Source organism: Grammomys surdaster, unplaced genomic scaffold (genome assembly GCF_004785775.1).
Source record: "Grammomys surdaster isolate TR1022 unplaced genomic scaffold, NIH_TR_1.0 164, whole genome shotgun sequence".
Classification (NCBI taxonomy): domain Eukaryota; kingdom Metazoa; phylum Chordata; class Mammalia; order Rodentia; family Muridae; genus Grammomys; species Grammomys surdaster.
The window spans coordinates 2050107-2073794 of NW_021604612.1; the positions used below are offsets into that span (position 1 = coordinate 2050107).

At 49.4% G+C, this 23688-nt stretch overlaps 1 protein-coding gene across 1 annotated transcript in view; it reads right to left on the bottom strand.

The window, feature by feature from the left end:
* The window catches only part of Svop (SV2 related protein), a 41487-nt gene that overhangs the window by 15986 nt on the left and 1813 nt on the right, over positions 1-23688 (bottom strand). The window contains exons 4-9 of the mRNA XM_028765406.1: positions 20741-20812; positions 14408-14532; positions 5411-5474; positions 2677-2802; positions 1993-2121; positions 1031-1104 (exon numbers count right to left, since the gene is read on the bottom strand). Coding sequence (XP_028621239.1) covers positions 1031-1104; positions 1993-2121; positions 2677-2802; positions 5411-5474; positions 14408-14532; positions 20741-20812 — 590 coding nt within the window. The remainder of the gene's footprint in view (positions 1-1030; positions 1105-1992; positions 2122-2676; positions 2803-5410; positions 5475-14407; positions 14533-20740; positions 20813-23688) is intronic.

Below are 23688 nucleotides of genomic sequence, written 5' to 3' on the forward strand. Positions count from 1 at the left end.
AGAGAGAGAGAGAGAGAGAGAGAGAGAGAGAGAGAGAGAGAGAGAGATTGGACTTTGGACTTGCTGCAAAGAGAAAAACAATCACTTTCTGCATCTGCCTCCCTTCCAGTCTCCACCAGTGGCTGTCATTTAAGAAAAATTAAACAGTGTTGCAACCGGAGGATCCCAAGAATGGTCCTGTTGGCCACAGCTTGGTTTTCAAGGATGGGCTGTGTACCACCAGTGGTAGCCAAGGCAACAGGTGCAGAGAGGAAGGCCCTTGGCTGGAGTTAACAGTGACCTGCTGTAGAAAGGCCCCTTGGAAGTTTTCTTTCGGTTTGTTCTAGGCTCCCAGGCCCTCGCTGGGACTCAGGCTCACTGCCTTGGCACCCCAGCTGCCCTGTCTCTCTGGTACCCAGGTTTTGTGCGGCCTCCCTGTATCTTTCCTGTATCTACCTTAGAGAACATCCTTAGGGATGGCTACCAAGGCAAGCGTTTTCTCGAAAACCAGAGATAGAAATGTCTCCTTTAGAAGCTACTTATCTGAGTGGCTTGGGTCAAGTTCAAATCATGAAGAAGTGAACAGATCAAGTGGTACCCTGACGCAGATGGACCAGTTGTGTGGTACTGCCAGCACACATGGTGGCCAGCCTAATTCCTACATTCCAGAAGCAGAGACCAGATCTCCACAGCAAGCTGCCTAGCTTCAAGTGACAGACCCTGCCTTGATCTGTAAGGTTGGGAGAGACTGGGACAGATACCTGATGTCATCTTTGCCCCTTGCATCTACACATACAACTACACACATGTCCAAACATTCATTCACACATACACATATACACAAACACACAAGATTAACAAGTAAATCTCAAGTCCTGACCATGGGCAGTGGGAGAGGCTCACAGCCAGCAGCCCTAGCAGTTAACAGTGAGCAGTGGGAGGGGCTTTCAGTGGGAGGGGCTTTCGGTGGGCGGGGCCATTATGGGAAGGGCTAATGGTAGGAGGGGCTCATGGTGGGAGGGGCTCACAGTGGGCAACCAGCAGCTCTCACCATATAAACCACAGCAGCAGAGTCGTCCAACGAAAGTGGGGTGTGAAAAGGTCCCTCATTTTGCCTCGGTCTTCCTGTTTCAAGACAAGGACATATGGGTTATTGGCTAGACTCCAGTGCACAGGGACCTCCACTGGAGCCTGGTGTACACACACACACACAAACACTCACATACTTAACACACAGAGACACACAAATACACATACACAGAGACGTACAGACAGACACACAGATACATAGACACACAAAGATATACATACGTACAGACATACAAACATACAGATACACAGACACATACACACTCAGACATACGCACACAGAGAAACACACAGATACACAGACACACAGACACACAGATATACACACTCACATAGACACACAGACACACAAAGACATAAACACAGACACACAGATATACACATAGACACACACACAGACATAGAGACATATATACACACAAAGACAGACACACTCCCACACACACTCATACACACACTCACATACAGATACCCACACACACTTATACACACACACCCCACACCCTCACAGAGACATCCCCCACCCTCACAAACACCCACACACAGACACACACCCACACACTTTCACAGACTGACATATATACACAGATACACAGACACACAAAGATATACCAGACACACAGATATACACATACACATAAACACACACAGAAACATATATACACACAAAGACAGACACACACTCACACACAGACATCCCACACACTCACATACACACAGAGCCACACCCCTCACATACCCTCACACACAAACACACATTCATACACACAGACACACACCCCACACAGGCACACACCCCACACAGACAGACTCCACACACCCACACACTCTCTCACACTGACATATACACACAGACTCTCACACACACTCTCACACAAACACTTATGCACACACTCATACACACACACACACACTCACACCGACCTGTCTGGAGACGATGAGTTTCCCCAGAGGCATGGGGGCGCCATTTTCTGTTGCGATCCGCTTTAAGGTAGCAATTGCCTTTTCCTGGTTCCCGGATAGCACATCGTACCTAGCGCTCTCTGGCAGCCACTGGGGGTGGGGAACAGGAGACCCAGGTGTGGCAGGTCAGTGTAGGACAGAGCACTCCCTCCCAGACACCTTCTCTCATCTGTGTGGGCGTCTTTAAGAGGTAGGTCTCTGGAGTCAGAGATCTGGCTTCCAATGCTGGGTCCTCTGTAGGTTACACGGTTACAGGACCCAGTGCAAGGATGTCACTTCCCTGTGACTCTGATGCCTCGTTCAGGAGTTTACAGGGTTAAACGGGGTGATGTAAGCATGAAACTGTCATTACCGACATGGCTGCTTTTAGAGATCTGGGGTCAGGTGGAGTAAATGAAGATCACCATCAAAAAATCTCCCCCTTAAGCCAGGGGGTACTGGCACATGCCTTTAGCCCCAGCACTCATTCGGGAGGCAGAGGCAGGTGTATCTTTATGAGTTCGAAGCCAGTCTGGTCTACAGAGTGAGTCCCAGTACAGCCGGGGCTACACAGAGAAACCCTGTCTCCAAAAAAACAAACCAAAACAAAAATCCAAAAAAACCCAAAGCCTGGACCAGCAAGGAGATGGCTATAAACATACGTACGAAACACAGAACGGCGAAGACAAGCAGGGGAGCGGCCGAGAGCAGCAGCAGCCAGCGCCAGCCCAGGCTGGGCATCACGAACACAGCCAGAAGCACCTCGAACACGGTCCCGATGGCCCAGAAGACCTGGCACGGGAGAGTGAGAGTCAGTGGCAGGGTAGTGTGGTCCATACAGCGCCGACTGTGGGGTACAGTGGACTGGACCGGAGTGAACGTCAGATCTGCGCATCCTGCTGTGGCCCCTCCCACGCTGCTGAGTAAGACACGCAGCGCGCTGGCCGGACCCCACAAGACACCACAGCGAAGTGGGAGGGAAGGATCAGTATTCCGTGACACAGATACGACAGGGGGCATTCAAGGGATTTTGAATTATTTGCAATTTTTCCCCTAACCATTCTAGGTATGCGCTGGTATCGAGCACGTCCCGCCTGTCCTGCGGCTGTCTATGCTGTGGACCTCCGGAGGTCGTTCTGTGAAACGAAACTGTCTCTACGGACAGTCAGCACCCACTCTACCCAGCCACCACCCCCTGGAAATCTCTGTTTATTTTTCTTATTGTCATTTTGAAAAAGCTTTCGAGACGGGGTCTGGCTATGTAGCCCAGCCTAGAGTTGAACTTGAGATCTTCCTGCCTCAGCCTCCCAAGTGTTGGGATTCTAGGCGTGTTTAAAGATGCCTGTCCTGTCGTTTTGATCTTGATTGTTCTGACCACCTGTGTAGCAGAATCACATGACATTCATCTTCTATGTCTGGATTACTTCACCAAGCGTAAAGTCTTGGTGGCTCCCTAATGCTGTGGCGTGTCATGTTTCCTGCCTTTTGAAGACTTGATGCTACCGTTATATGTGGATATATCACATCTTGTATATGCCTGTATGGACTGATGGGCACTGGAGGGCTTCCTTAGAGAGGGAATCTTTTGTGCAGTATATGGAAGATTCACCTGTCAATAAAAAAAAGCTTATGGCCAATGAGCTGAGGCAGAACTAGAAGGTGGGACATCCGGCAGAGAGCATTCTGGGAAATAGGTGCAGATGATCCCCCCCACCCCCCGCCAAGAAACACAGGAAGATTAGGGTATGAAACTGAGGACCAGGTGACTCGTCGCCTGGCAGAACTTAGAACAGAGCGATGATTCAGTCATGAGCTAGGCAGGGAACGAGCCAAGGCTTTTGGCCTAGGTGTTTATTCATATGTAAGAAGTCTCAGAGTCATTATTTCGGGGAACTTGGGCGTGGCTGGAGAGCCCGTGGTTATACATCCATTGTCTCTGCGTATGACTATATGTATTGTATACTTCTGTCTACTGACATCTGCTTTCCTTCCCCAACACGTTCAGAATCTGTCCTTGGGGTCATCTCTTCCTTACACAGGCTCAGTATCATATATATCATGGTATATATGATAATGTATTATATATATAACATATATAATATATATTAATATATAATATATTATATATAATTATATATAATTATAATATATAATTATATATTATTATATATAATATTATGTTAATATATGTAATATATATTATATATTAAATATATAATTATATATAATATATTATATATGCATATATGCTCAAGCTCTGCCATCCTCTTCAATTGCCTTTGGATCAAGAACTCTCAGCTCCTCCTGCAATATGCCTGCCTGGATGCTGCCATGCTCCTGCCTTGATGATAATGGACTGAACCTCTGATCCTGTAAGGCAGCCCCGATTAAATGTAGTCCTTTATAAGACCAAGTCCTTTGGTCATGGCATGTGTTCACAGCAATGCGAACCCTAAGTAAGACAGTTGCCTGGAAGCTATGGCCACGCTCCTCAGCCTCCCCAGAAAGGAGGATGACATGCTTGGTTCACCAGGCTCAGCAGGGACCTTATAGTAGTGACTTTGCTAGGTCCTCTTCAGACTGAATCTGTCATTCCTGGCTGGGCTCGATCTGCAAGCGCTGCCTACATCAAAGCCACAGTCTGTGGTACCTCAGTTCCCAGAGCCTTCCTAAACCAACCCCCCCACCCTTCACTTAAAGGAGCCCCAATCCATTTCTGTTGCTGACTGTCATGGGTGACCACTAAAATGTCTAATGATGGGTATGTTAACGATGCTTGTCAGTTAGGATGAACATCAGTCAGAAAACTCAACCAGGTATGAACTGAAAAAAATTTTTTTTCTTTTTCTTTTTTTTTTTTTTTTGAGACAGGGTCTTGCTATGCGGTTCTGACCGGCCTGGAACTTGCTATGTAGACTAGGCTGGCATGGAACTTGGAGGGAATCCTCCTGCCTCTGCCTCCTGAATTTGGAGATCATAGGTGTGAACCCATCACTTTTAGCTGCTGGATCTTGGAAAGTTTAAGGGCCCCTAAGAGAGGCTGCAGAGATGGCTCAGCGGTTAAGAGCACTGACTGCTCTTCCAGAGGTCCTGAGTTCAATTCCCAGCAACCACATGGTGGCTCACAACCATCTGTGAGGGGATCTGATGCCCTCTTCTGGTGTGTCTGGAGACAGCAAGTGTTCTCACATACATTAAATAGATAAATTAGAAAAAGAGAAGGGGGGAGGAAGAGGGAAGGGGATAAAAGCATTTATACTGTATATCCATGTGCATATCATATTTGTCAATTGAGTGTGTTCTGTCTTCAACTCCCCTTTGCAATCCTGTGGCTACATACATCTGGGAACTGCTTGCCAGTCAGAAAACATTCCCGGGAGGCCCGTCACCCACTCCTTACCTCAATCAGCAAAATACACTTGGCTCTGGCTTTCATGGGAAGGAACTCGGCGTACAGCGTCACCCTAGGCGAGTGAAGAGACAGGGGTTAAGACAGCGGGAGGATGGCAGATTCTAAATTCTCTCCCTCCGATAACGATCCATGGATTCCTAAGTCAGAACTTCCCGGTATCACGGCTAAAGTCAGAAATTCAACAAACAGGTTCTTACTGTAGCTCATGGCTGACTTCAAACCCACTACCTTCCTGTCTCTGTTTCCCAGGAGCTGGGTTGCCAGCATGGACCATCTTGCTCTGCCAGGGTGAGAAGCAGATTCTCGAAGGATGGGGCCCTGGCTCCTGCATTTTTAGCCAGCCCCCTCAGGTTCCGGCATGCTGCCAGCGAGGTCGGCTGTGACCATGGAGTCTGAGAAAGTCTGACTGTGGGTTTATGGGCAGCTGTGTTAGCAAGTCGATATGGCTGTGTTGTATATGGCCTTTTGTCCTGGGGGACACCTTCATCCTCAGTTCCCGATGTCTGTCTGTGCATCCTTGAGGACAGCCACGGGGATTACATCGAGTTGCTCCCAGCCGGTGCATCCCGGGTGTGCCGAGCCAGCCTGGTCCCTTGCTGCTATGTTATTATTCATCGAGGGGTGGAGTTGGTGTCTGACACTGGTAGTTTGCCAGGACGTAGTCAGATTTGCCAACATCTTGCTCTCCACAGAACCTCGACCCACCAGCTGTAGCTTCTGGCTATTTCTACCTGAACGGACCACCACCGTGTTGATGACAAATGGCATTTTAATTTTGTTTTTATTTTTTGCACTTAGTAATCACACCCTAATTATAAGAAAGAGCTTTTCTGGGGCTGGCGAGATGGCACGGCAGATAAAGGTCCCTGCTGCCAAGCGCAGTGAGCTGAGTTTGGTCCCTGTTGGTCCCTACGACTCCACATTGGCAGGAGAGAACTGACTGCTACAAATGGTCCTCTGACCCCCATAAGCATGATTGTGTAGGAAGTCACCCGGAAGGTGCCCTGGACCTGTGGTTTTTTTTTTTTTTTTTCTCCAGCTGTCTCTTTGCCTGAGTGATGCTCTGCCGATGCTCACAGCGCCCCCTACTGCACACAAGAGGCTATTGACCTTCTGCGGATGTTCACAGCGCCCCCTACTGCACACAAGAAGCTATTGACCTTCGATGTCTCCTGTAATCTGTTTATTCTCGTGAAGATTCTTGCAGCTTTGGTGAGATTTTTGTTCTTTTCTTTGCATTTTATAACCAAAATGTCACTTGTAACGAGATAGAGTTAGGACGTTGTTTAACTCCCTTTTACAGATTAGAATCCACGTTTGGGGGCTGGAGATTCCTCAGTGGTTAAGAGCTTGGAGGAACAGAGTTAGATTCCCAGCACCCACATGGCAGCTCAAGGCAACCGCCTGCAACTCAAGTTCTCGGGGATTGGACGCCCCTTCTGACCTCTACAAGTACTGCATGAACAAGGTGCGTGTACTCACTCGTTCAGGCAAAACACATATATACATAAAACAAATCTTTTTTTTTTAGTCCAATTTTTCCCTTTGATACTAGAGACTGGGCTCAGAGCTATATTCAAGTGTTCTCCCACTGGGCTATTTTCTAAGCTACCAAATCAAATTATTTTTGAAATTATTTTTAAATAATTGTTCTTATTGTGTGTGTGCAGTGCCCTTGCTGACCAGCAGAGGGAGCTAGAGCTCCATCCATCATTAGCTATTCAACAGAGGGGGTGAGAATTAAACTTGGTTCCTCTCCAAGAGCAGTAATCACGCGTAACCACGGAGCCGTCTCTCCAACCCCAAACCAAACCCTTTCGTATGCTACTCCGCAGACGTGAAGTGTGATTACTCAGCATCACACTGTGACTTCTCCGTCCAGTCCTTAAAAGGACAGACACCAGTGCGGAGGGAACAGCTCCGCGCCTCTGGCGTCCTCCTCCTTGTAGGGCAGGTCCCGTGAGCAGCATGCCCTTCTCGCTGAGTAAACATCCGGCTCTATGCAGTGTTTGTTCTTCGAAGATGCTATCCGGCATCAGTCAGGTTTGATCTGAACTCAGTGGCATCTGGCCTGGGGAAGCAACCCCGATTTCAGGGCTATGAGTTTGATCAGCCCTGGGTGTGATCCCTGGCACAGCTGGTTGCAAGCTTCGGCTACATGAGACTTTGTGGCTTTGGCTTCCTGTCTTGGATCCCAGGCGGTTGTGCCTGGGTGAAGCCAGATGGATCTTTTAGGTTCATCAGATCATCTAACGCACCTGGTGACTGAAAACTCTCGCAAAGCCCCTGACACGGCAGTGCTGCCTGACAGCCCAACCGCAGACTGAGTTAAGTAAATCACTGTCTTAAACCCTGAATACTGGGTGGTTTGTGACCAGCAACCGCTCTTTCCTTCACTTAATGAGCACCTGACTTTGATCAAGCCTCCCGAGAGCTGGGTTTTCTAATCAGCCAAATGGGGATAGAGTTGGGCTAAGCATCGTTTGAAGGCACATAGCATAGCTGTCCCGCGGGCAAGCACCCACGCGCGGTCCTTGACGGCAGTGAATGCCGTGGATAAGGTAGCTCTTATGGTGATCATCGATGTGTGTTTGGGGAAAGGGAGGGATGAAGGGGGAAAGAGGCAGAGAAGAGTGATTTGATCCGTCTTCCCATCGTTGTGGTTTGGGTGCCTGACTCTACATGCTCAGGGTTTTATAAGGTGACACTTCATCCCCATCCTGTAGCACTAAACTTGATTCAGTTTTGGTGTCTAGGGGTGGGGACTCAGGGTTGGGGTGTGTGTGTGGGTGGGGGGGTGATCAGGGTTAGACAATACCATTAGGGTCAGTCCCCAAGATTGAACCTGGGGGTGAGGGGTGGAGGAGAGTCTCGCTAACCTGTGACTCACTGTGTAGCTCAGACTGGCCTCACACCCATAGTGACCATCCTTGGCTCCGCCCCCTCAATGCTGGGGTTAGGGGAGAGAGCCAACACATTCCCTTTTAATCTTGGTTGGTTTGCCAGGTTATGTCTGAGCCAGCTCCGTGGCTGTTACTAAGAAAGCCACTTCAGATGTGTACCTAGCCTTGTGCCTGGACTGTGAGCTGTGGTAAACCTCCTTTCTTTATAACCTACCCTGCCTGTGGCGTCGTGTTCTCAGAACAGCTGTTACCGTTACATTCTGGCTGTTGACTTCCTTTAAAACAGTACCCCAAGAAGCCCTTGTTTTGATTTTCTGAGGAGCTCTGGCTGGGCAAAGTTACTCTAAAGGAATGGAAACTTTTAATATTACCTAACTACCTAAAAATTTTGTCACCTAAATGTCTCTCAATAAAGCACTTAGGGGAGCCATCTTTCTAACTACATAAGAGCACTGTCTAATTACAACGTAATTAGGTTTATGGAAATGACTATGTCAGAAGTGTTTAGGAACAGAGGCCCTCTTGGGGCTTCGTATTTCTACTGTAATTTGCCTGTGGGTTTTTTTTCCCCCTCCTCACAGATAAAACAGCTACCTAGTTACACATGTGAGAGAGCCAGTGTGGAGGGGCTGGGTGATGTTTTAAATCTCACAGTGACCATTAACCAGCTGAGGAACAGGAGAGAGGGACGTACATCACTTTAAGGCACACGTGTGTGGAGCATTGGTGGCTTCGCTGAGCCCTAGGGTGAGGTGAGATCATTCTGAAGTAGGGAAGGCTTTGGCAGATCTTGGTGATTTAGAACCTGGATGTAAAGACTGACTGTCCATAAGGCGAGAAAACAACCTAACAGAGATTTCGTTTAAAAGGTAAAACAGAGAAAGAAGTCTGTCTGGGTTGCTCAAAGACAAATGTGATGAGATTTGTGTTGAGTCATAGTTCCTAAGGAGAGAACTGACAGGAAGTTAAATCACCTGGAGACTTCTGGAAGACTCTACCGAGTAAGGAGTGGTTCACAGAAGACGTCTGTGATTGGGCAATACAGCTGAAGAGGATCAAGCCTGTCCCAGGGTGGGTGACTATCTCCCTAGACTAAGGAGGGTACATTTACCTCCATCCAAAGGTTATGCTAGCGATGGGATGGTTTGCCCAGCCAGGAACTCCCCCGACAACCAGGTATGGTGGATGGCGACTCAACAGCTACAGCCATGTCCACGTTGCCAATCCAGGGCCTCCCTGACCCACTGAGCCAGCAGGTGCAGCTTCAGAGAGCAGAGCCTTGTCGCCCTTGTCCCTGAATAGGTCTGAGCAAATTAAGTCAGGCTCACTGGAGAGTCAGACATAGAGAAAAGTGGGGAGGCTTGCTGGAAGAGCGTGGGGATATGGAAACATAGTATCTCAGAGAGAATGACCAAGGGTTACAGTAGCTGATTAATTAGTATCTCTTTGTACTCAACCTGCACCTCGGAAGAAGCAGTTGATATAAGTGGGTACAAAGGGATGGAGACACCTGCTGTTGACACCTACTGAGAATAGATGGGCAACAGACATTCAGGTCGTCTTTGTTATGGGATATTGCCTTGTCTGCCCTAAACTCTGGAAAAGGTTCCTTATATAGATGATGTAATGCTAACCTCCGAGTGTTCTGCAGATTTGGAAAGCCAAAGAAGAGACACACAGGTACAGTGGTATTTCCTTCCGTCTACCTTACGATCCTACTGGGACTCAGTTAATTGAAAGAAGAAAGGGAGATTGTTATAACGATAGCCATGAAGTTTGAATCCGAAAGGGACCCTACATGGATGGAAAAGGACACTCCAAAAGCCTTAAGCCTGACTGGCAACCTTCATGGCTGGGGTGGGCTACCTCCCTGTGAGCTGAGGACCAGAGAAGCCCCTAAGGCCCCTTAAGCCATAAAAGCTATCGCTACTGCTGTTGGCTGCATGCAAAAACTAGATAGTAAGACCCTATTGCTGAAGATACCACAGGCTCATGCTTTGACTATAGGGCACGGAGAAATTAACCCGGGAGTGAGCTGGAAACTCCCACTCTGCTGGCTGGCTTTCATGGTGTCACAGGGGCCAGGCAGGCTGCCTGTGGAGAACTGTCACTAACATTCCTGCTTGCTTAGGGACTTTCGTGCTGAAATATTGACATACCAGTCATGGTGTGCCTGCTTGTGCAATAGTGGCTCAGCTGTCTTGGGTAAGACCAACCACCTTCCGGTTGGACTTAAGGCCCGCCCCACAAGGGGAGTTCATATCTGGTACTGTAATCCAGGACAGAAACCCATTGGTGAGAAGGTCATAGGATCCAATGGGGAAGCAACTTCTATGGTTTTTCTAGATGAATGTTATGTGCCTGCCAAACTGTCTTCTCTACATGTGTTTACATGCATAGATCCTTACTGTTATCTGCCTTAACTCAACCGATGGCAAAGCTCCCAAGATCAAGTGACTGTTACTATGGCATGCTGGCCTGTTTCATAGCCATAGATGGACATCTGTAGTCACTCCTTTCCAAGGCTCAAGGATCACTGGAGAAGACCAGGCAAAAAGAATGGAGGAACCGGTGGAGTGTTGTGTGGAACTCAAAGATTGAAACATTCCATGCTGCAGGGAAGCTGTTTAAGCAGGAAGATAAACAACTCAGTGTAGCTTCAGGAAGTCCCTGAAACTTACAGGACTCACTAGACTGTTCCCTGCTGGAGTAAATGGTAAAATCTGAGTTATTTGCCGTGGAGCGAAGCCAAGCTGAACTGGGAAGAAGAGTCTTGAGAGGAGATCAGCTGCCTAGAAGAAACAGAGACCCACTGAGCTGCCCGGAAGAGTAAACCAACTGGAGCTCCTGGAAAGGACACTCTCCAACCTGGTGAGCTGCCTGCAGCTGTCGCCCTACCTGGGGTAGCCTTGATGATGCAACTATCTTTGAGTCATTTCTGCACCTGTAAGTAACCCCTCACCCCATCCCTATTAGTAACCCCAGTAAAACTCATTGGTTCACCAAGGTGGAGTTGGGTGATGAAGAGACTCTGGCCAGCTTGAACGTGGTGAGCATAGCTAGGGCAAGCCTTGCCCTTCTCCCTCATTTCCTCTGCCTTGCCAAAAACAGATTACATTCCTAAACTAGCCCCGAAGGTCTATTCTTTTATTTGGACACTTCTTCCTCTGGAGGCTGACTACCAAGGTCCAGCTATCAAAGTATTGAAGTCTGCGATCAAAAGCCCCTTTGGCTCACCTAATCAACACACCCAATCAAAACATGCCACCGCACCCCAGCCCATTCTAACAGAGCCCTCCCTTTTTCTCTCCAAAGTTACACCCACAAGGTTATTTGCTGCTGCTTTTCTGTCTGAGTCAGAGAGCAGACACTTTAACGTTTCTTGTGAAAACAGGTTTTCTGGGATGGTTTGTGCCTAATCAGGGACCCCGAAAGGGAACCCTGGCCGTGCAGAGGTCTTCTTCAGGTGATAGCTGTACTTTGGTCTGTAGTGGGATCCCAGTCTGGGGTGCGTAGACGTGTTGTGTTGGGTCTCCAGGACAAGTCCTGTCATACCACGCCTGGTGTGCTCACCTCCTCCCCTGTTCTGGGGTCTCTGGGAATGACAGGTCTCCAGCCTCTGGGGAAGAACCCTTTTGTCATGAGGTGCCCCGCAGCTGGTCTGGGGTGTAGTCTTTCTTTGATCTAGTTACTTAGAAGTCTTCATTTACTCATCAGCTTCCAGAAGTTTCTCAAAATTTCTGCTTGTGTGACAGTATCCTTTCTTTGCTATGAGTTTCATTAAAGATTCCTATCACCTCTGCGTCATTTCTAGGAGATTTGTGAGCCCAAGTTTAGGGTTTGGTACATCTCTTTTGCTGTAGCTTTCGGTAGCATCCCTAGAGGAGGAATTTGACCTGAGCCGCTATGGTTCTTCCAGCCACAAGGGGGCGCTGCTCATTGACCAATGGTTCATGTGCGGGAATCCTGGGCTCTGGGCTACAGTTGGGCCATGGGTTACTAGCTGCTGCCAACCCAGATTTATGGCTGTGTCTCTGTTAATGGTGTCTGCTTAGAGCTCCAGTGGTTTTTATTCCCTGGATAGTGTGAAATCATGCTTTTCCACTCCAGGAAAGTGTGTTGGGTCCCAACTCCATAGAGCTCGGTAGAATTCAATAGAAGCCATCAGAAAGATCAGGAGGGAGAGTGGAACAGGCTCAGTGAACTTCCAAAAGCAGGAAGCCACGCCTGGGTGTTAGATCGACATGGTCAGTCTCCCCCTTCACACTACACTCTGTCTATCTTCTACCCCGACACGATTTGACTTCCTCAGTGCCTTGGGGAACTGGACTTGTGCCAAGCTCTGACTTCATAGGAAAATGTTTGTTGGTTTGTTTGGAAACGTGGCGTCAGGTATTCCACACTGGCCTTGGACTGTCACTTAGCTAAGGACGACTTTGAGCCTACAGCTCCCCAGTGCTGGGATCACCGGTCTGAGGGACCACACTCTGTTTATGATGCTGTGTATCAAACTGAGGACCTGCTGGGCAGACTTGAAGATGGCCAAGTGTTGCATCTGAAGCGATGCAGTCTTTGACAGAGCATGTGTCATGGCCCAAGAGAATATTTGGTAGGAAGGAGTATTCTCCCGGGCATCTTCCTGGGCTCTTCATATGTGGGGTCGTAACGCTCTGAGGGACCGATGAGGTGTGGGCACCAACAAAACTGATCTAGAGAGAGGATCAGGGTCTCATCTGAGATGACAGCTCAGAATCAGGATTCAAACCCAGGCCTTCTGGTCTGCAGATCCTGTGATGTCACCACATTGACACAGGGCAAACCTACCCTTCTTAGATTGTCTCTCCACACTGTCCTGAGGAAGCCCACACAGGGAGTTCATGGTCTATACATATCACGTGCTGTGCCATCCCTGGCACTGATACTCTGAGAAATGGCTAGGCTCCAGCTCGGACGTAGTGCTCTGTAGGAATGGTGAACAAGCTTTTAAAACCAGCATTCCCGTTACAAAGGACAGATGGTTCTAGATGTCGAGAAGGCGTTGAAGCTGGAGTGGTCTTTGTTGGCGTTACAGAGTCTGGGGGGGTAGATTCATGTGGACTTGATGTTAACATCTTCCAGAGGTCTTGGCTCGTAGACAGAAGGCTTTCATACTGGGACCGGTCAAGAATCCCATAAGAGTTTTAAAAAAATATTTATTTATTTTATGCATATGAGTACATTATTGCTTTCTTCAGACACACCAGAAGAGGGCATCGGATCCCATTACAGATGGTTGTGAGTCACCATGTGGTTGCTGGGAATTGGACTCAGGACCTCTGGAAGAGTAGTCAATGCTCTTAACCTCTGAGCCACCTCTCCAGCCCATCCGGTAAAATTTTTGTTTGTTTTTGAGATGGGATCTCATTCTGTTGCTCTGGCTAGCCTAGAACTTACTATGTAGACCAGGGTAGAGCTCCATCTGCCTTCGCCTCCCAAGTGTTGGCATGAAAGGCGTGTGCCACCACATCTGGCCAAAAGTCCCATAAGCAACCGCTACCGCTTAGTAACTGTCGGCAGTCATGTTGTGTGTGTGTTCAACGTGCCATCGACGTTGGGTGTGGTTTGTGACAACTTCTCTTTTAGGGCCTTTGGACACTGCTGGTGCTGTTGTTATCTATCTGAAGGCTACCGACGCTGGTGGTACTCTGTCCTATGTGGCTTCAGGTTCTAGAAGCCCTGCACAGCCATCCCCACATTCCAAAGCAGTGAGGACACAGAGCCATCCATCCATGATTCCCTTAACTCCAGGGTGCTGGTACCTAATCCTGAGGCTGTTCAACTCCCTCCTTCGAAGTGATGCAGTATTTGATAGAGACAGACATGCCCATGCCTCCGTGTGCTATGAATTACCTCTGGATGACTGATAGCACAGGAGCAAGGTACAGGTGCTATCCAGGTGTCTGCTGTCCTGTATGATTTAAAGACTAATGACCAGGAGGGTGGGACTACATGCTTGCTTCTCCGCTGAGTGTTTCTAAACCCAATATTGCTGAACCTGTGCGCATGCGGAAGGTAGCTATGCCGGTGCTGGGTATTTACTTACGACTGGGGCACCCCTCCAATCCCAAAGCCCACCAGGCCTCGGAGCACCAGGATCCAGCTATACACGGGCGCGAAGGCGCTGAGGATACCATAGTACAGGGTCCAGAGCACACTGATCTTCAGCCCCTGTGGAGGAGGAGACACAAAATCACAAGAGAGCACCTCCTGGGAGCACGTGTCTACAGGCAGCGAAAGCTACCAATGAAGGCTGGTGCAGCCCAGGCTGGGGCACCTGCTCTGGGTTCTAGCCCAGCTGTCATGTTTGTTTGATGGATTGTTTTGGAGACAGGGTTTGCATCGCCCTGGCTGTCCTGGAACTCACTCTGTAGACCAGGCTGGCCTCTGCTTCCTTAGTGCTGGGATTAAAGTCATGCACCGTCACTGCCTGGTGCCATTTTTAAAAATGATTTATTTATTTCATGTATGTGAGTACACTGTAACTGTCCTCAGACACCCTATAAGAGGACATTGGATCCCATGACAGATGGTTGTGAGCCACCATGTGGTTGCTGGGAATTGAACTCAGGACCTCTGGAAGAGCAGCCAGTGCTTTTAAATGCTGAACCATCTCTCCATCCCACCCCTACTCCCCCTTTTTTAATTAAGAAGTTACTAGCAGGGCTGGAGAGATGGTTCTACAGTTAAGAGTGCTGGGTGTTCTTCTAGTGGACCTGGGTTCAATTCTTAGCATTCAAATGGCAACTCAGGTGTCTGTAACTACAGTCCCAGGAGATAAGATACCTTCCTCTGGCCTCCAAGAACACTGAGACCAAAGCTAATCATGGACCCACCATGGACTGAAAACTCCCCACTGTCAGCCAAAACAAATGGAGTTGTCTCAGGTATTTGTTACAAGGAAGGGCAGCTGACTAACACATTGTTCCTCACCCTGATAGAGCTGAACTCACCGTCAGGACTTCCCACACCTATGCTTCAGGTGAGCCAGACCCTTTCTCCAGGGCCTTCAGTAGCTCCCCCATCACCAACAGCAGACTTTGACCTCCTCAGGCAGGTGTAATACAGAGCAGGTATCCACTGAGTCAGAGAACTTGTCTGGCCAAAAGTTACCAAGACAGATTGTGGGTCCCAGTCACTAGCTAACCCGGGTTGCAAGAGAAGCCAAAAAAACCGAGATATTTATTTATATGCAAAATATGTCAAAATGGAGGCAACTGACTGAACGCCCCGTAAAACCCTGGGAGGGTTAAATAAAACAAGGGGGTAGAGTTATTGCTCAGGGGCAGGATGCGGGATTAGCACACTACAGGCCCTGGCGTCAACCCCAGCACTGAAATCTAGAACACATGGGTGTGTGTCTGTCTCTGTGTCACCAGTTTTCAAGCTGTAGCCCAGAAAGCCTGGGATGGCACATTCTTGGATCGCTCTCTGCTATGAGGACAATGTTCACAGGTCACAGAGACTAAAGGTTTCTCACAAGCTGAGTCCTAGTGTGTGCCTGGGACCTCTTCTTCCTCCTTAAAGACACTACTGTGCTAGGTACAGTGATGCACGGACACTTGGGAGACCGGAGGATGAGAATCAGGAGCTTGGGGTCGTCGGGGATACGCACTGAGTTCCTATCTCAGAAACAAAAAAAAATAACAGCACGGTGGTGGAGAGGCCCAGTCACACCACCCACACTCCGAACCTTAGTAACCAACTAGAACATTCTATCTCGCATCGGCAAACACCCGTGCGTGTTACACATGCTTCATTTTGCTTTTTGAAACAGTCTCAGGTAGCCCAGGCTAGCCTTGGACTCGACAGGTGCTAGGGGTGACCTTGAACCACCAAATCTCCTCCCTCCTAAGTGCTGGGTTACAGGCACGCCCAGTTTTATCCAGTGCTGACCCTGGCCTGCTCAGTGTGGGACAAGCGTTCTACCCACTGAGCTATACCGAAGCCCTCTGTACACCCAGCCGTACATACACTTTCTGGTTGAACCCTGACCCCAAGTCACTCTTTGTCTTTCCTTTGCCGCCTTTATTCCGCATGCAGGGAAACAGGCTCAGAGAGGTAAATCAACTTCCTGGAGGCTGCCTTGTTCCACAAGAGTGGGAGGGTGGGGTGGGGTGGGGTGGGGAGTGAGACACACACACACATACAGATGCACACATACCACACACACACACACACTACACACTACATGCACACACACACACTACATATACACACACACACTACATATACACACACACACTACATATACACACACACACTACATACACACACACTACATACACACACATGCATACAACTCCCACTCTCTGTCTCTGTCTCTCTCTGTCTCTCTGTCTCTCTGTGTGTGTGTGTGTGTGCTCCTTTCTCTCTCTCTCTCTCTCTCTCTGTCTCTCTCTGTCTCTCTCTGTCTCTCTCTCTCTCTGTGTCTCTCTGTCTCTCTGTCTCTCTGTCTCTCTCTCTCTCTCTCTCTCTCTGTCTCTCTCTGTCTCTCTGTCTCTCTCTCTGTCTCTCTCTCTCTCTGTCTCTCTCTCTCTCTGTCTCTCTTTGTGTCTCTGTCTCTCTCTCTCTCTCTCTCTCTCTCTCTCTCTCTCTCTCTCTCACTTTTCCATAACTAACATAGCACGCAGGCCATAGGAACTTCCTTAGAACGAAAGCATCTCACTACACACAGATACCCACGTGGACATGGAAACCCAACACCTGGACCAGGACGATAAGAAACCACTCTGTGGTTGGTCCCTATGGTAGGCTGCTGCTGCCTGGTGTGCCCAGGCCCCTGGATGAACAGGGGTGAGGTGGGGGTGTGGACGACGGGAGTAGGGTGGGGGTTGGGAGAAGGGGAGGGACCTTCCTAATCACAGCCCCATCCTTGCTTCCTGAGTTCAGATAGAAACTCTATCTTGGAAGACAAAGCCCTGCCATCGGGGACACCTCTCCAGAATTTCCGGCTGGTCACACCAACTGCATGTTGTTGGTGTGATGCTTAGCTCGCCTGGGAGTGGAGCCAGAAGAACATGTTTAGGGCCAGCCCTCTACACCGTCTCATTTCCATGGGACTGATCTGTTGGCTTCTTTGGGGGAGAAATCAGTCTGCCTGCCAGCAGCTAAGGTCAGGGTGAAGGATGCGGGCTCGGGAGGAAGGTGCGGGGTGGGAGTGCTGGCTGCTATGGCCGCCGTGAATGGGCACGGGCAAGCTGTAAGAATGTAATAGACATTTATGAAATGATTTGTCATTGCTGAGACCTTGTGTGCAAGCCCCTTCTCTCTTCGAAATGCTCTGTGGAGTATCTGAGCCACCTCACGGATGCGTGAGGACCCAGGGGTCAAGGACTCCGTACAAGGAGGAGCTGCACCTGACCCCAGGCAGCCTGGCTCCGGCCCAGGCTTTCTACAGAGATGCTTCCTTCTCCTTTGCCAAAATGAACCAAGCGCATGGGAATTGGATGGAGCACTAGCGGTCTCAGGTGGTGGAGAAAGGAGATTTGGAATTAACTCTGCAAGTGACAGCAGGGTCGGGAGGCCGCCATCTTGTCAACGGACCAGGTCTCTCAGTGCCACTTATATGTTAGAATTATTCTTTGTGGTACAGGCGCCATATGCACGGTGGCATCTGGACAGGATTCCTGGTTTCTAGCTGTGAGATGCCAGGGAGATTATCACCTTCCCTCAGTTTGGGACAACTTGGTCTGTCCCAGACACCATCAGACGTCCTCTCCCCTGTATTGAGAAGCAGTCTTCTAGGAGGTGCAGAATGGGTTATAATTCATTGATTTAGTAAACGTCACTATTGAAAATCCATCTATGAATTTTAAAAATACAAATTCTTGGGTTGGTGAGATGGCTCAGTGGGTAAAAGTTCTTGCCAGAGTGAAGTCCCAAGATGTTATCTTCTGAACTCTACACATGTGGTGTGGCACAGGAGCGTGTGCACACACACACACATATACATACGTACACACACATACATACACAGATACATACACACATGTACACATACACACACATACACATATACACATAAATACACATACATACATACATACATACATACACACGCAAACACACGCACACACACATAAACTGTCAGGGGCAGCCCTGCTTATACACTGAAGGCCTAGAATCAACAATAGGCCTGACATACACAAAGTCTTGGGTCTCTGTGGAAAAACACTGAAACAGATGCCTAGAAGCTATTGTAAACAAACAGCTTTGGTGGAAAATTGCCAGGCTGAATAGTTATAGACCTTGTAGACAGGTAACCTTGGTGGATAAAACCAACTTAGATAAGGACAAGTGAATCATAGAGTCATAGTGACCTGACCCCTGAACCTTCACCCAGCTGACACTCTGTTCTGGAAGATATCTGTACTCCCCCTGAATACCCACACTCCTGCGTCATCCCCTTCCCCACATCCTGCCTTTTTTTGTATATAACCCCTGTGTGAAAAAGTAAAACTAGCAATTTGATCAGACTATAGACAGATCACCTTCTTTGCGTCAGCCTGTCCCCCACTTTCTCTTTCAGGTGATCTCCCAGGACCCCTGTTTAATGCCCTGCTGGTCAGGACAATAAACACCAAATATAAAATAATTAAAATAAAATTGAGACCAAATTTCATAGCCTTTGTGATAGTTTATACATGCTTGGCCCAGGGAGTGGCACTATTAGGAAGTGTGGCCATGTTGGAGTAGGTGTGTCACTGTGAGCATGGGATTAAGACCTTCCTCCTAGCTTCCTGAAAGACAGTATTCTCCTAGCAGCCTTCAGATGAAGATGTAGAACTCTCAGCTCCTCCTGCACCATGTCTGCCTGGATGCTGCCATGCTCCCACCTTGATGATAATGGACTGAACCTCTGAACCTGTAAGCCAGCCCCAATTAAATGTTGTCCTTTATAAGAGTTGCTGTGATCATGGTGTCTGTTCACAGTAGTAAAACCCTAAGACAGCCTTTTCTCTCTTCTACAGGGCAGCCTCTTAAAAGGTGGATATGAATCCTCGGTCTCAGTGGCAGGAGATGCATGCTTTTCTGATAGACTCTCAGCTGAGGACTTCTGTGAACTTTTAGGTAAGTGAAAGGCTTCCCTGGGCCACACCTTGTGTGGTGGTCTGAAGGAAACCAGCCTCCATAGGGTCAGATAGTTGAAGCCCTGTTCCCCAGTTGGTGGAACATTTTGGGAAGGATTAAGAGGAGTGTCCTTGTTGGAGAAGGTGTGACACTGGGCGTGGGCTTTGAGATTCCCAGTTATCAGGCTCCACCATCTTGTGCTTGTGGGTCAGAGTCAAGTTTTCAGTGTCGGCTCCAGCACTATGCCGGCCTGTCTGCTGCCGTGGTGGTCACGGACAGGAGACTTCCGTTCTCTTACATAGTGAGGTCACACAGTCGGGATGCACCCTGCCAACTGTATGGAGCTCTTTGGGCCCAAGGTTACAGATGGAGGAGACCGCCTCCACATATGGAGATTACTGGAGAGCCCAGTGCAGACTACTAAAGTGAGAGTAATACCAAATAAAAAAGGGAGGACTCGTCTAAAGCCTTGGAGGTACCAAGGGAGGAGGAGTGTGGCAGGAGACCAGTGAGATTCCAGCTGCCCTCCTCCTCCCCCCTCCATTCCCTCCCCCTTCCCCTCCATCCCCTAGCCCCTCCCTCCTGTTCATAGAGCCATTTACCCCTCCCCCTCCCCACCTCTCCCCATCCTCTCCTCCCTCACCCCTTCCCCATCCCCTCAAAGCCCAGCATCAATGGTGTTTTGTTTCACGGGAGACAGGATCCCTCTATGTATCCCAGCTGGATCTCACACTCATTGCAATCCCCCTGCCTGCGCCTTCTGGATGCTAGAACTGTGTGTCCCACCCACCATGCCAATCACAAACAGTTAAACCAGGCAGTGATCGAAGCAGAGCTGTGGAGATGGAAGGCAGGCCGGGGAAGGCTCCTGCCTAGCAGACTGAGGCAGGACCCATTCCTCGAGGACAAGGGTTCTCCACCCGTGGGTGGCAACCCTTTAGGCAAACCTCTGTCTCCAAAACTATTTATATTATGATTGATAACAGTAGCAAAATTACAGCTATGGAGTAGCCATGAAAATAATTTTATGGTTCTGGGTCACCATAACACGAGGAACTGTGTGAAAAGGGTCCCAGAGTTAGGAAGGTTGAGAACCCCCACCATAGGACAATAAATCTGATGTTACCTACCATCCTTTGGCTTCTCTGGCCTCATGTAAGAGACACAAATTGGCATGGAGAACGTCCCCTGCTTCTCATGCACCTTCTTCAGCCCATGTCCCTCCTCTGCTAAAGCCTCTGAGACTGAGCTGGGCCCCCCCATGGTGGCTGCACCTCAGTGCTTGCATTGACAAGAGGAAACTTACCGTTTTCCTGCCATACTGATCCGAGATGTTTCCCCAGAGTGTGGAACTGGACATCATGCCGATGAAGACCACCTGTGGGCAGACACACGGTTTCTGTGAGCAGCACAGGACAGAAGGAACTGGAGGCTACCTCTGACGTCACCCCCCAGAGCGCCACAGAGCAGATAAACCTGCGGATGAGCTGACATCCCTTTCTTTTTGAGACGGCGCCGGTTTGTGTAGTCCGGGCTGGCTTCAAACTCTCAATCCTTCTGCCTCAGCCTCCTGAGAGCTAGGATTACAGGTGGGGACCACCACAGGTCCCCAGCAATCACACCGGGGAGGGGTGTGACACACTTATGCCCATATCTCAGGCGAAGATGCTAAGGCTCAGTAAAGGAAAGTCACATGACCGGGCTCCCATGGCTGTTGGTGGCTGGATTGTGACAGACATGATGGCTCAGGACCTGGGGTTCTACAGCTTCCTTAGAGCAGAATTACAGGGATGGTAGTTACAGCACCCACGAGGGTGTCTGTCTGTCTGTCTGTCTGTTTGTTTGTTTTTTAAAACAACGGGACCTCTCTTTATAGCTCTGGCTGTCTGGGAACTCACCAGGCTGGACTCAGACTCACAGAGATCCACCTGCCTTTGCCCACTGTGTGCTGGAGTAAAGGTGTATACTTTTGTTTTTGTGATGGGCTTGGACTGTATAGCCCCAGCTAGCTGGTCTCGAACTTTCAACTCTCTGGTCACAGTTTTCGAGTGTGCGGCGCTGTGCATAACTTCTCTGTCATAATCCTCCCCCCCTCCTTTTCTTCCTCCTTCCCCCTCCTCCTCCCCTCCTCTTCTTCCTCCTCTTCCTCCCCATCCCTCTTTCTGCTCCTCTTCACCATCCCTCCTCCTCTTCCTCTTCCCTCTTCTCCCTCCTCTTCCTCTCCTCTTTCTGCTTCTCTTCCCCCTCCCCTCCTTTTCTTCCTCCTCCCTCCTCTTCCTTCCCCTCCCCCTCCTCCCCTTCCTCTTTCTGCCCCTCTTCCCCATCCCTCCTCCTCTTCTCCTGCCAAGCTTCCTCTTCCTCCTCCCCTCTCTTCCTCCTTCTTTCTGTGTAAGACTTCTCACTGACTTCTCTCACCCTTGGCTTCCTTCCCCACAGAACTGAGAGGAATCACAGAATGGCAGAAGTGTCCTCACAGGACAGAGAGGATCAAAGAAATGATGTGTACAAACCCCTCTGCACTGGACCTGGCCCATCAAGGGTCTTCTGAGTCTTGGTTGTGAGCTGACAACCTCATGAGAGAGGCCAGTAGGAAAAGGCAGCCGTGTACTACTCCCCAGGGAGAGTGGCAGCAAGGGTGTGGGGGGAGAGTCTCCCATTTCTTCAGCACCCCATCATTTTTCACTCAGGCTGCTGGGCCTGACTCCCGCTGAGCTGTAACCTTGTATCTCTAATCAGCCAGCTCTGCCTTAGATAATGCTCCCGGATGGTCAGCATAATGAGCAAACTCATGGTGTTCTGGGCTCTATCACTATATAGCAACTGTTCCTGGTTGCAGCTGGGCTGTGTGGCCTGGAGTGAGCAGCTCGACCTCTCTGTGCCTCGTTTCCCACTGCGAGTAGCCATTCTAGCACAGTTATAAGGGTACAAAGCTGTGCCATGGTGGTGGTTGGTGTCGATTGCCAACTTGACAGGTCTAGAATCGCCACGGAGATAAGCCTGTGGGCGTGACTGTGAAGGGTTTGTACAGCGGGCTGATGGAAGTGGGAAACTGCATCCTAACACAGGTGGTACTGAATAAAGAGAGAGATCTGGGTACCAGAAAGCATCTCTCTCTGCTTCCTGTGGGAATGCCATGGGACCAGCTGCCTGGTACCCTTCTGTCACACCTTGTTCACCAAGACACATCTCTCCAGACCACCATCAACCCTGTCTCCCTTAAAGTGGCTCCTGGTCAGGGTTACAGCCATAGCGGATGAGTAGCTAAGGTGTGTGTGCACTGTATCCAACATGGCTCCCTCCCTTGGCACGTTAAGCACCCAGGGAGCGTTAGCTGTTGTGGTCATGGCTGCTGCCCCCTCTCTGGGCCCTTCCATCCCCTCTGTATTCTCAAGAGCCAAAAATGGAGGGCTCTACCTCTCTCTCCTTCACAGCCTTGCTCCAGAGAGCACATCACTTCCTGCTTACTGAATATCTACTAGCCATTAGGGGTCATGTTTCCAGCCTTCACGTCACCCTTCCTGGGGGAGGATAGCACCTCCTGCCCGCCGCTGGGAAAGGTGAGGCTTGTACGGTGCATGTGACATGTGCTGGTGGGTTCCAGGCTATCTGAGGTCACCAAGGAGTGACCACTGGGTAGATAGAGCTGGCTGCTAACCTGCTGGGGTACACCACAGAGGAAGGGGGCCCAAGGGAAGTTGACATCGGCGTTTCCACCCAGGGAGACTGTGCTGACAGGTTTTATGCCAGCTTGACACAAGCTACAGTCATTTTTGGAGAGGGAATCTCAGTTGAGAAAATGACCCTACCAGACTGACCTGTGGGCAAGCCTGTGGTTCTTTCTTCCTTCCTTCCTTGTTTCATTCATTTCTTCCTTTCCTTTCCCTTTCTTTCCTTCCTTCCTTCTCTCTCTCTCTCTCTCTTTCTCTCTCCCTCCCTCCTTCCTTCTCTCTCTCTCTCTCTCCCTCTTTTCTTTCAATTATTTTATTTTGGTGTTTCAAGATAGGGTTTCTCCTTATGAAGCTTTGGCTGTCCTGGAATTAGCTCTGTAGACCAGGCTGGCCCTGAACTCACAGAGATCTGCACGCCTCTGCCTCACAAGTACTGGGATTAAAGGCACACATCACGGCCGCCTGCCTTTGTGGTACATTTTCTTGACTGATGACTAGCGTGGGAGGTGCTGGCTCACCCCACGGTGAGCACTGCCAGGTGACCTTGGTGCTATAGGAGGTGAACTGACAGACCGTGAGGAACAAG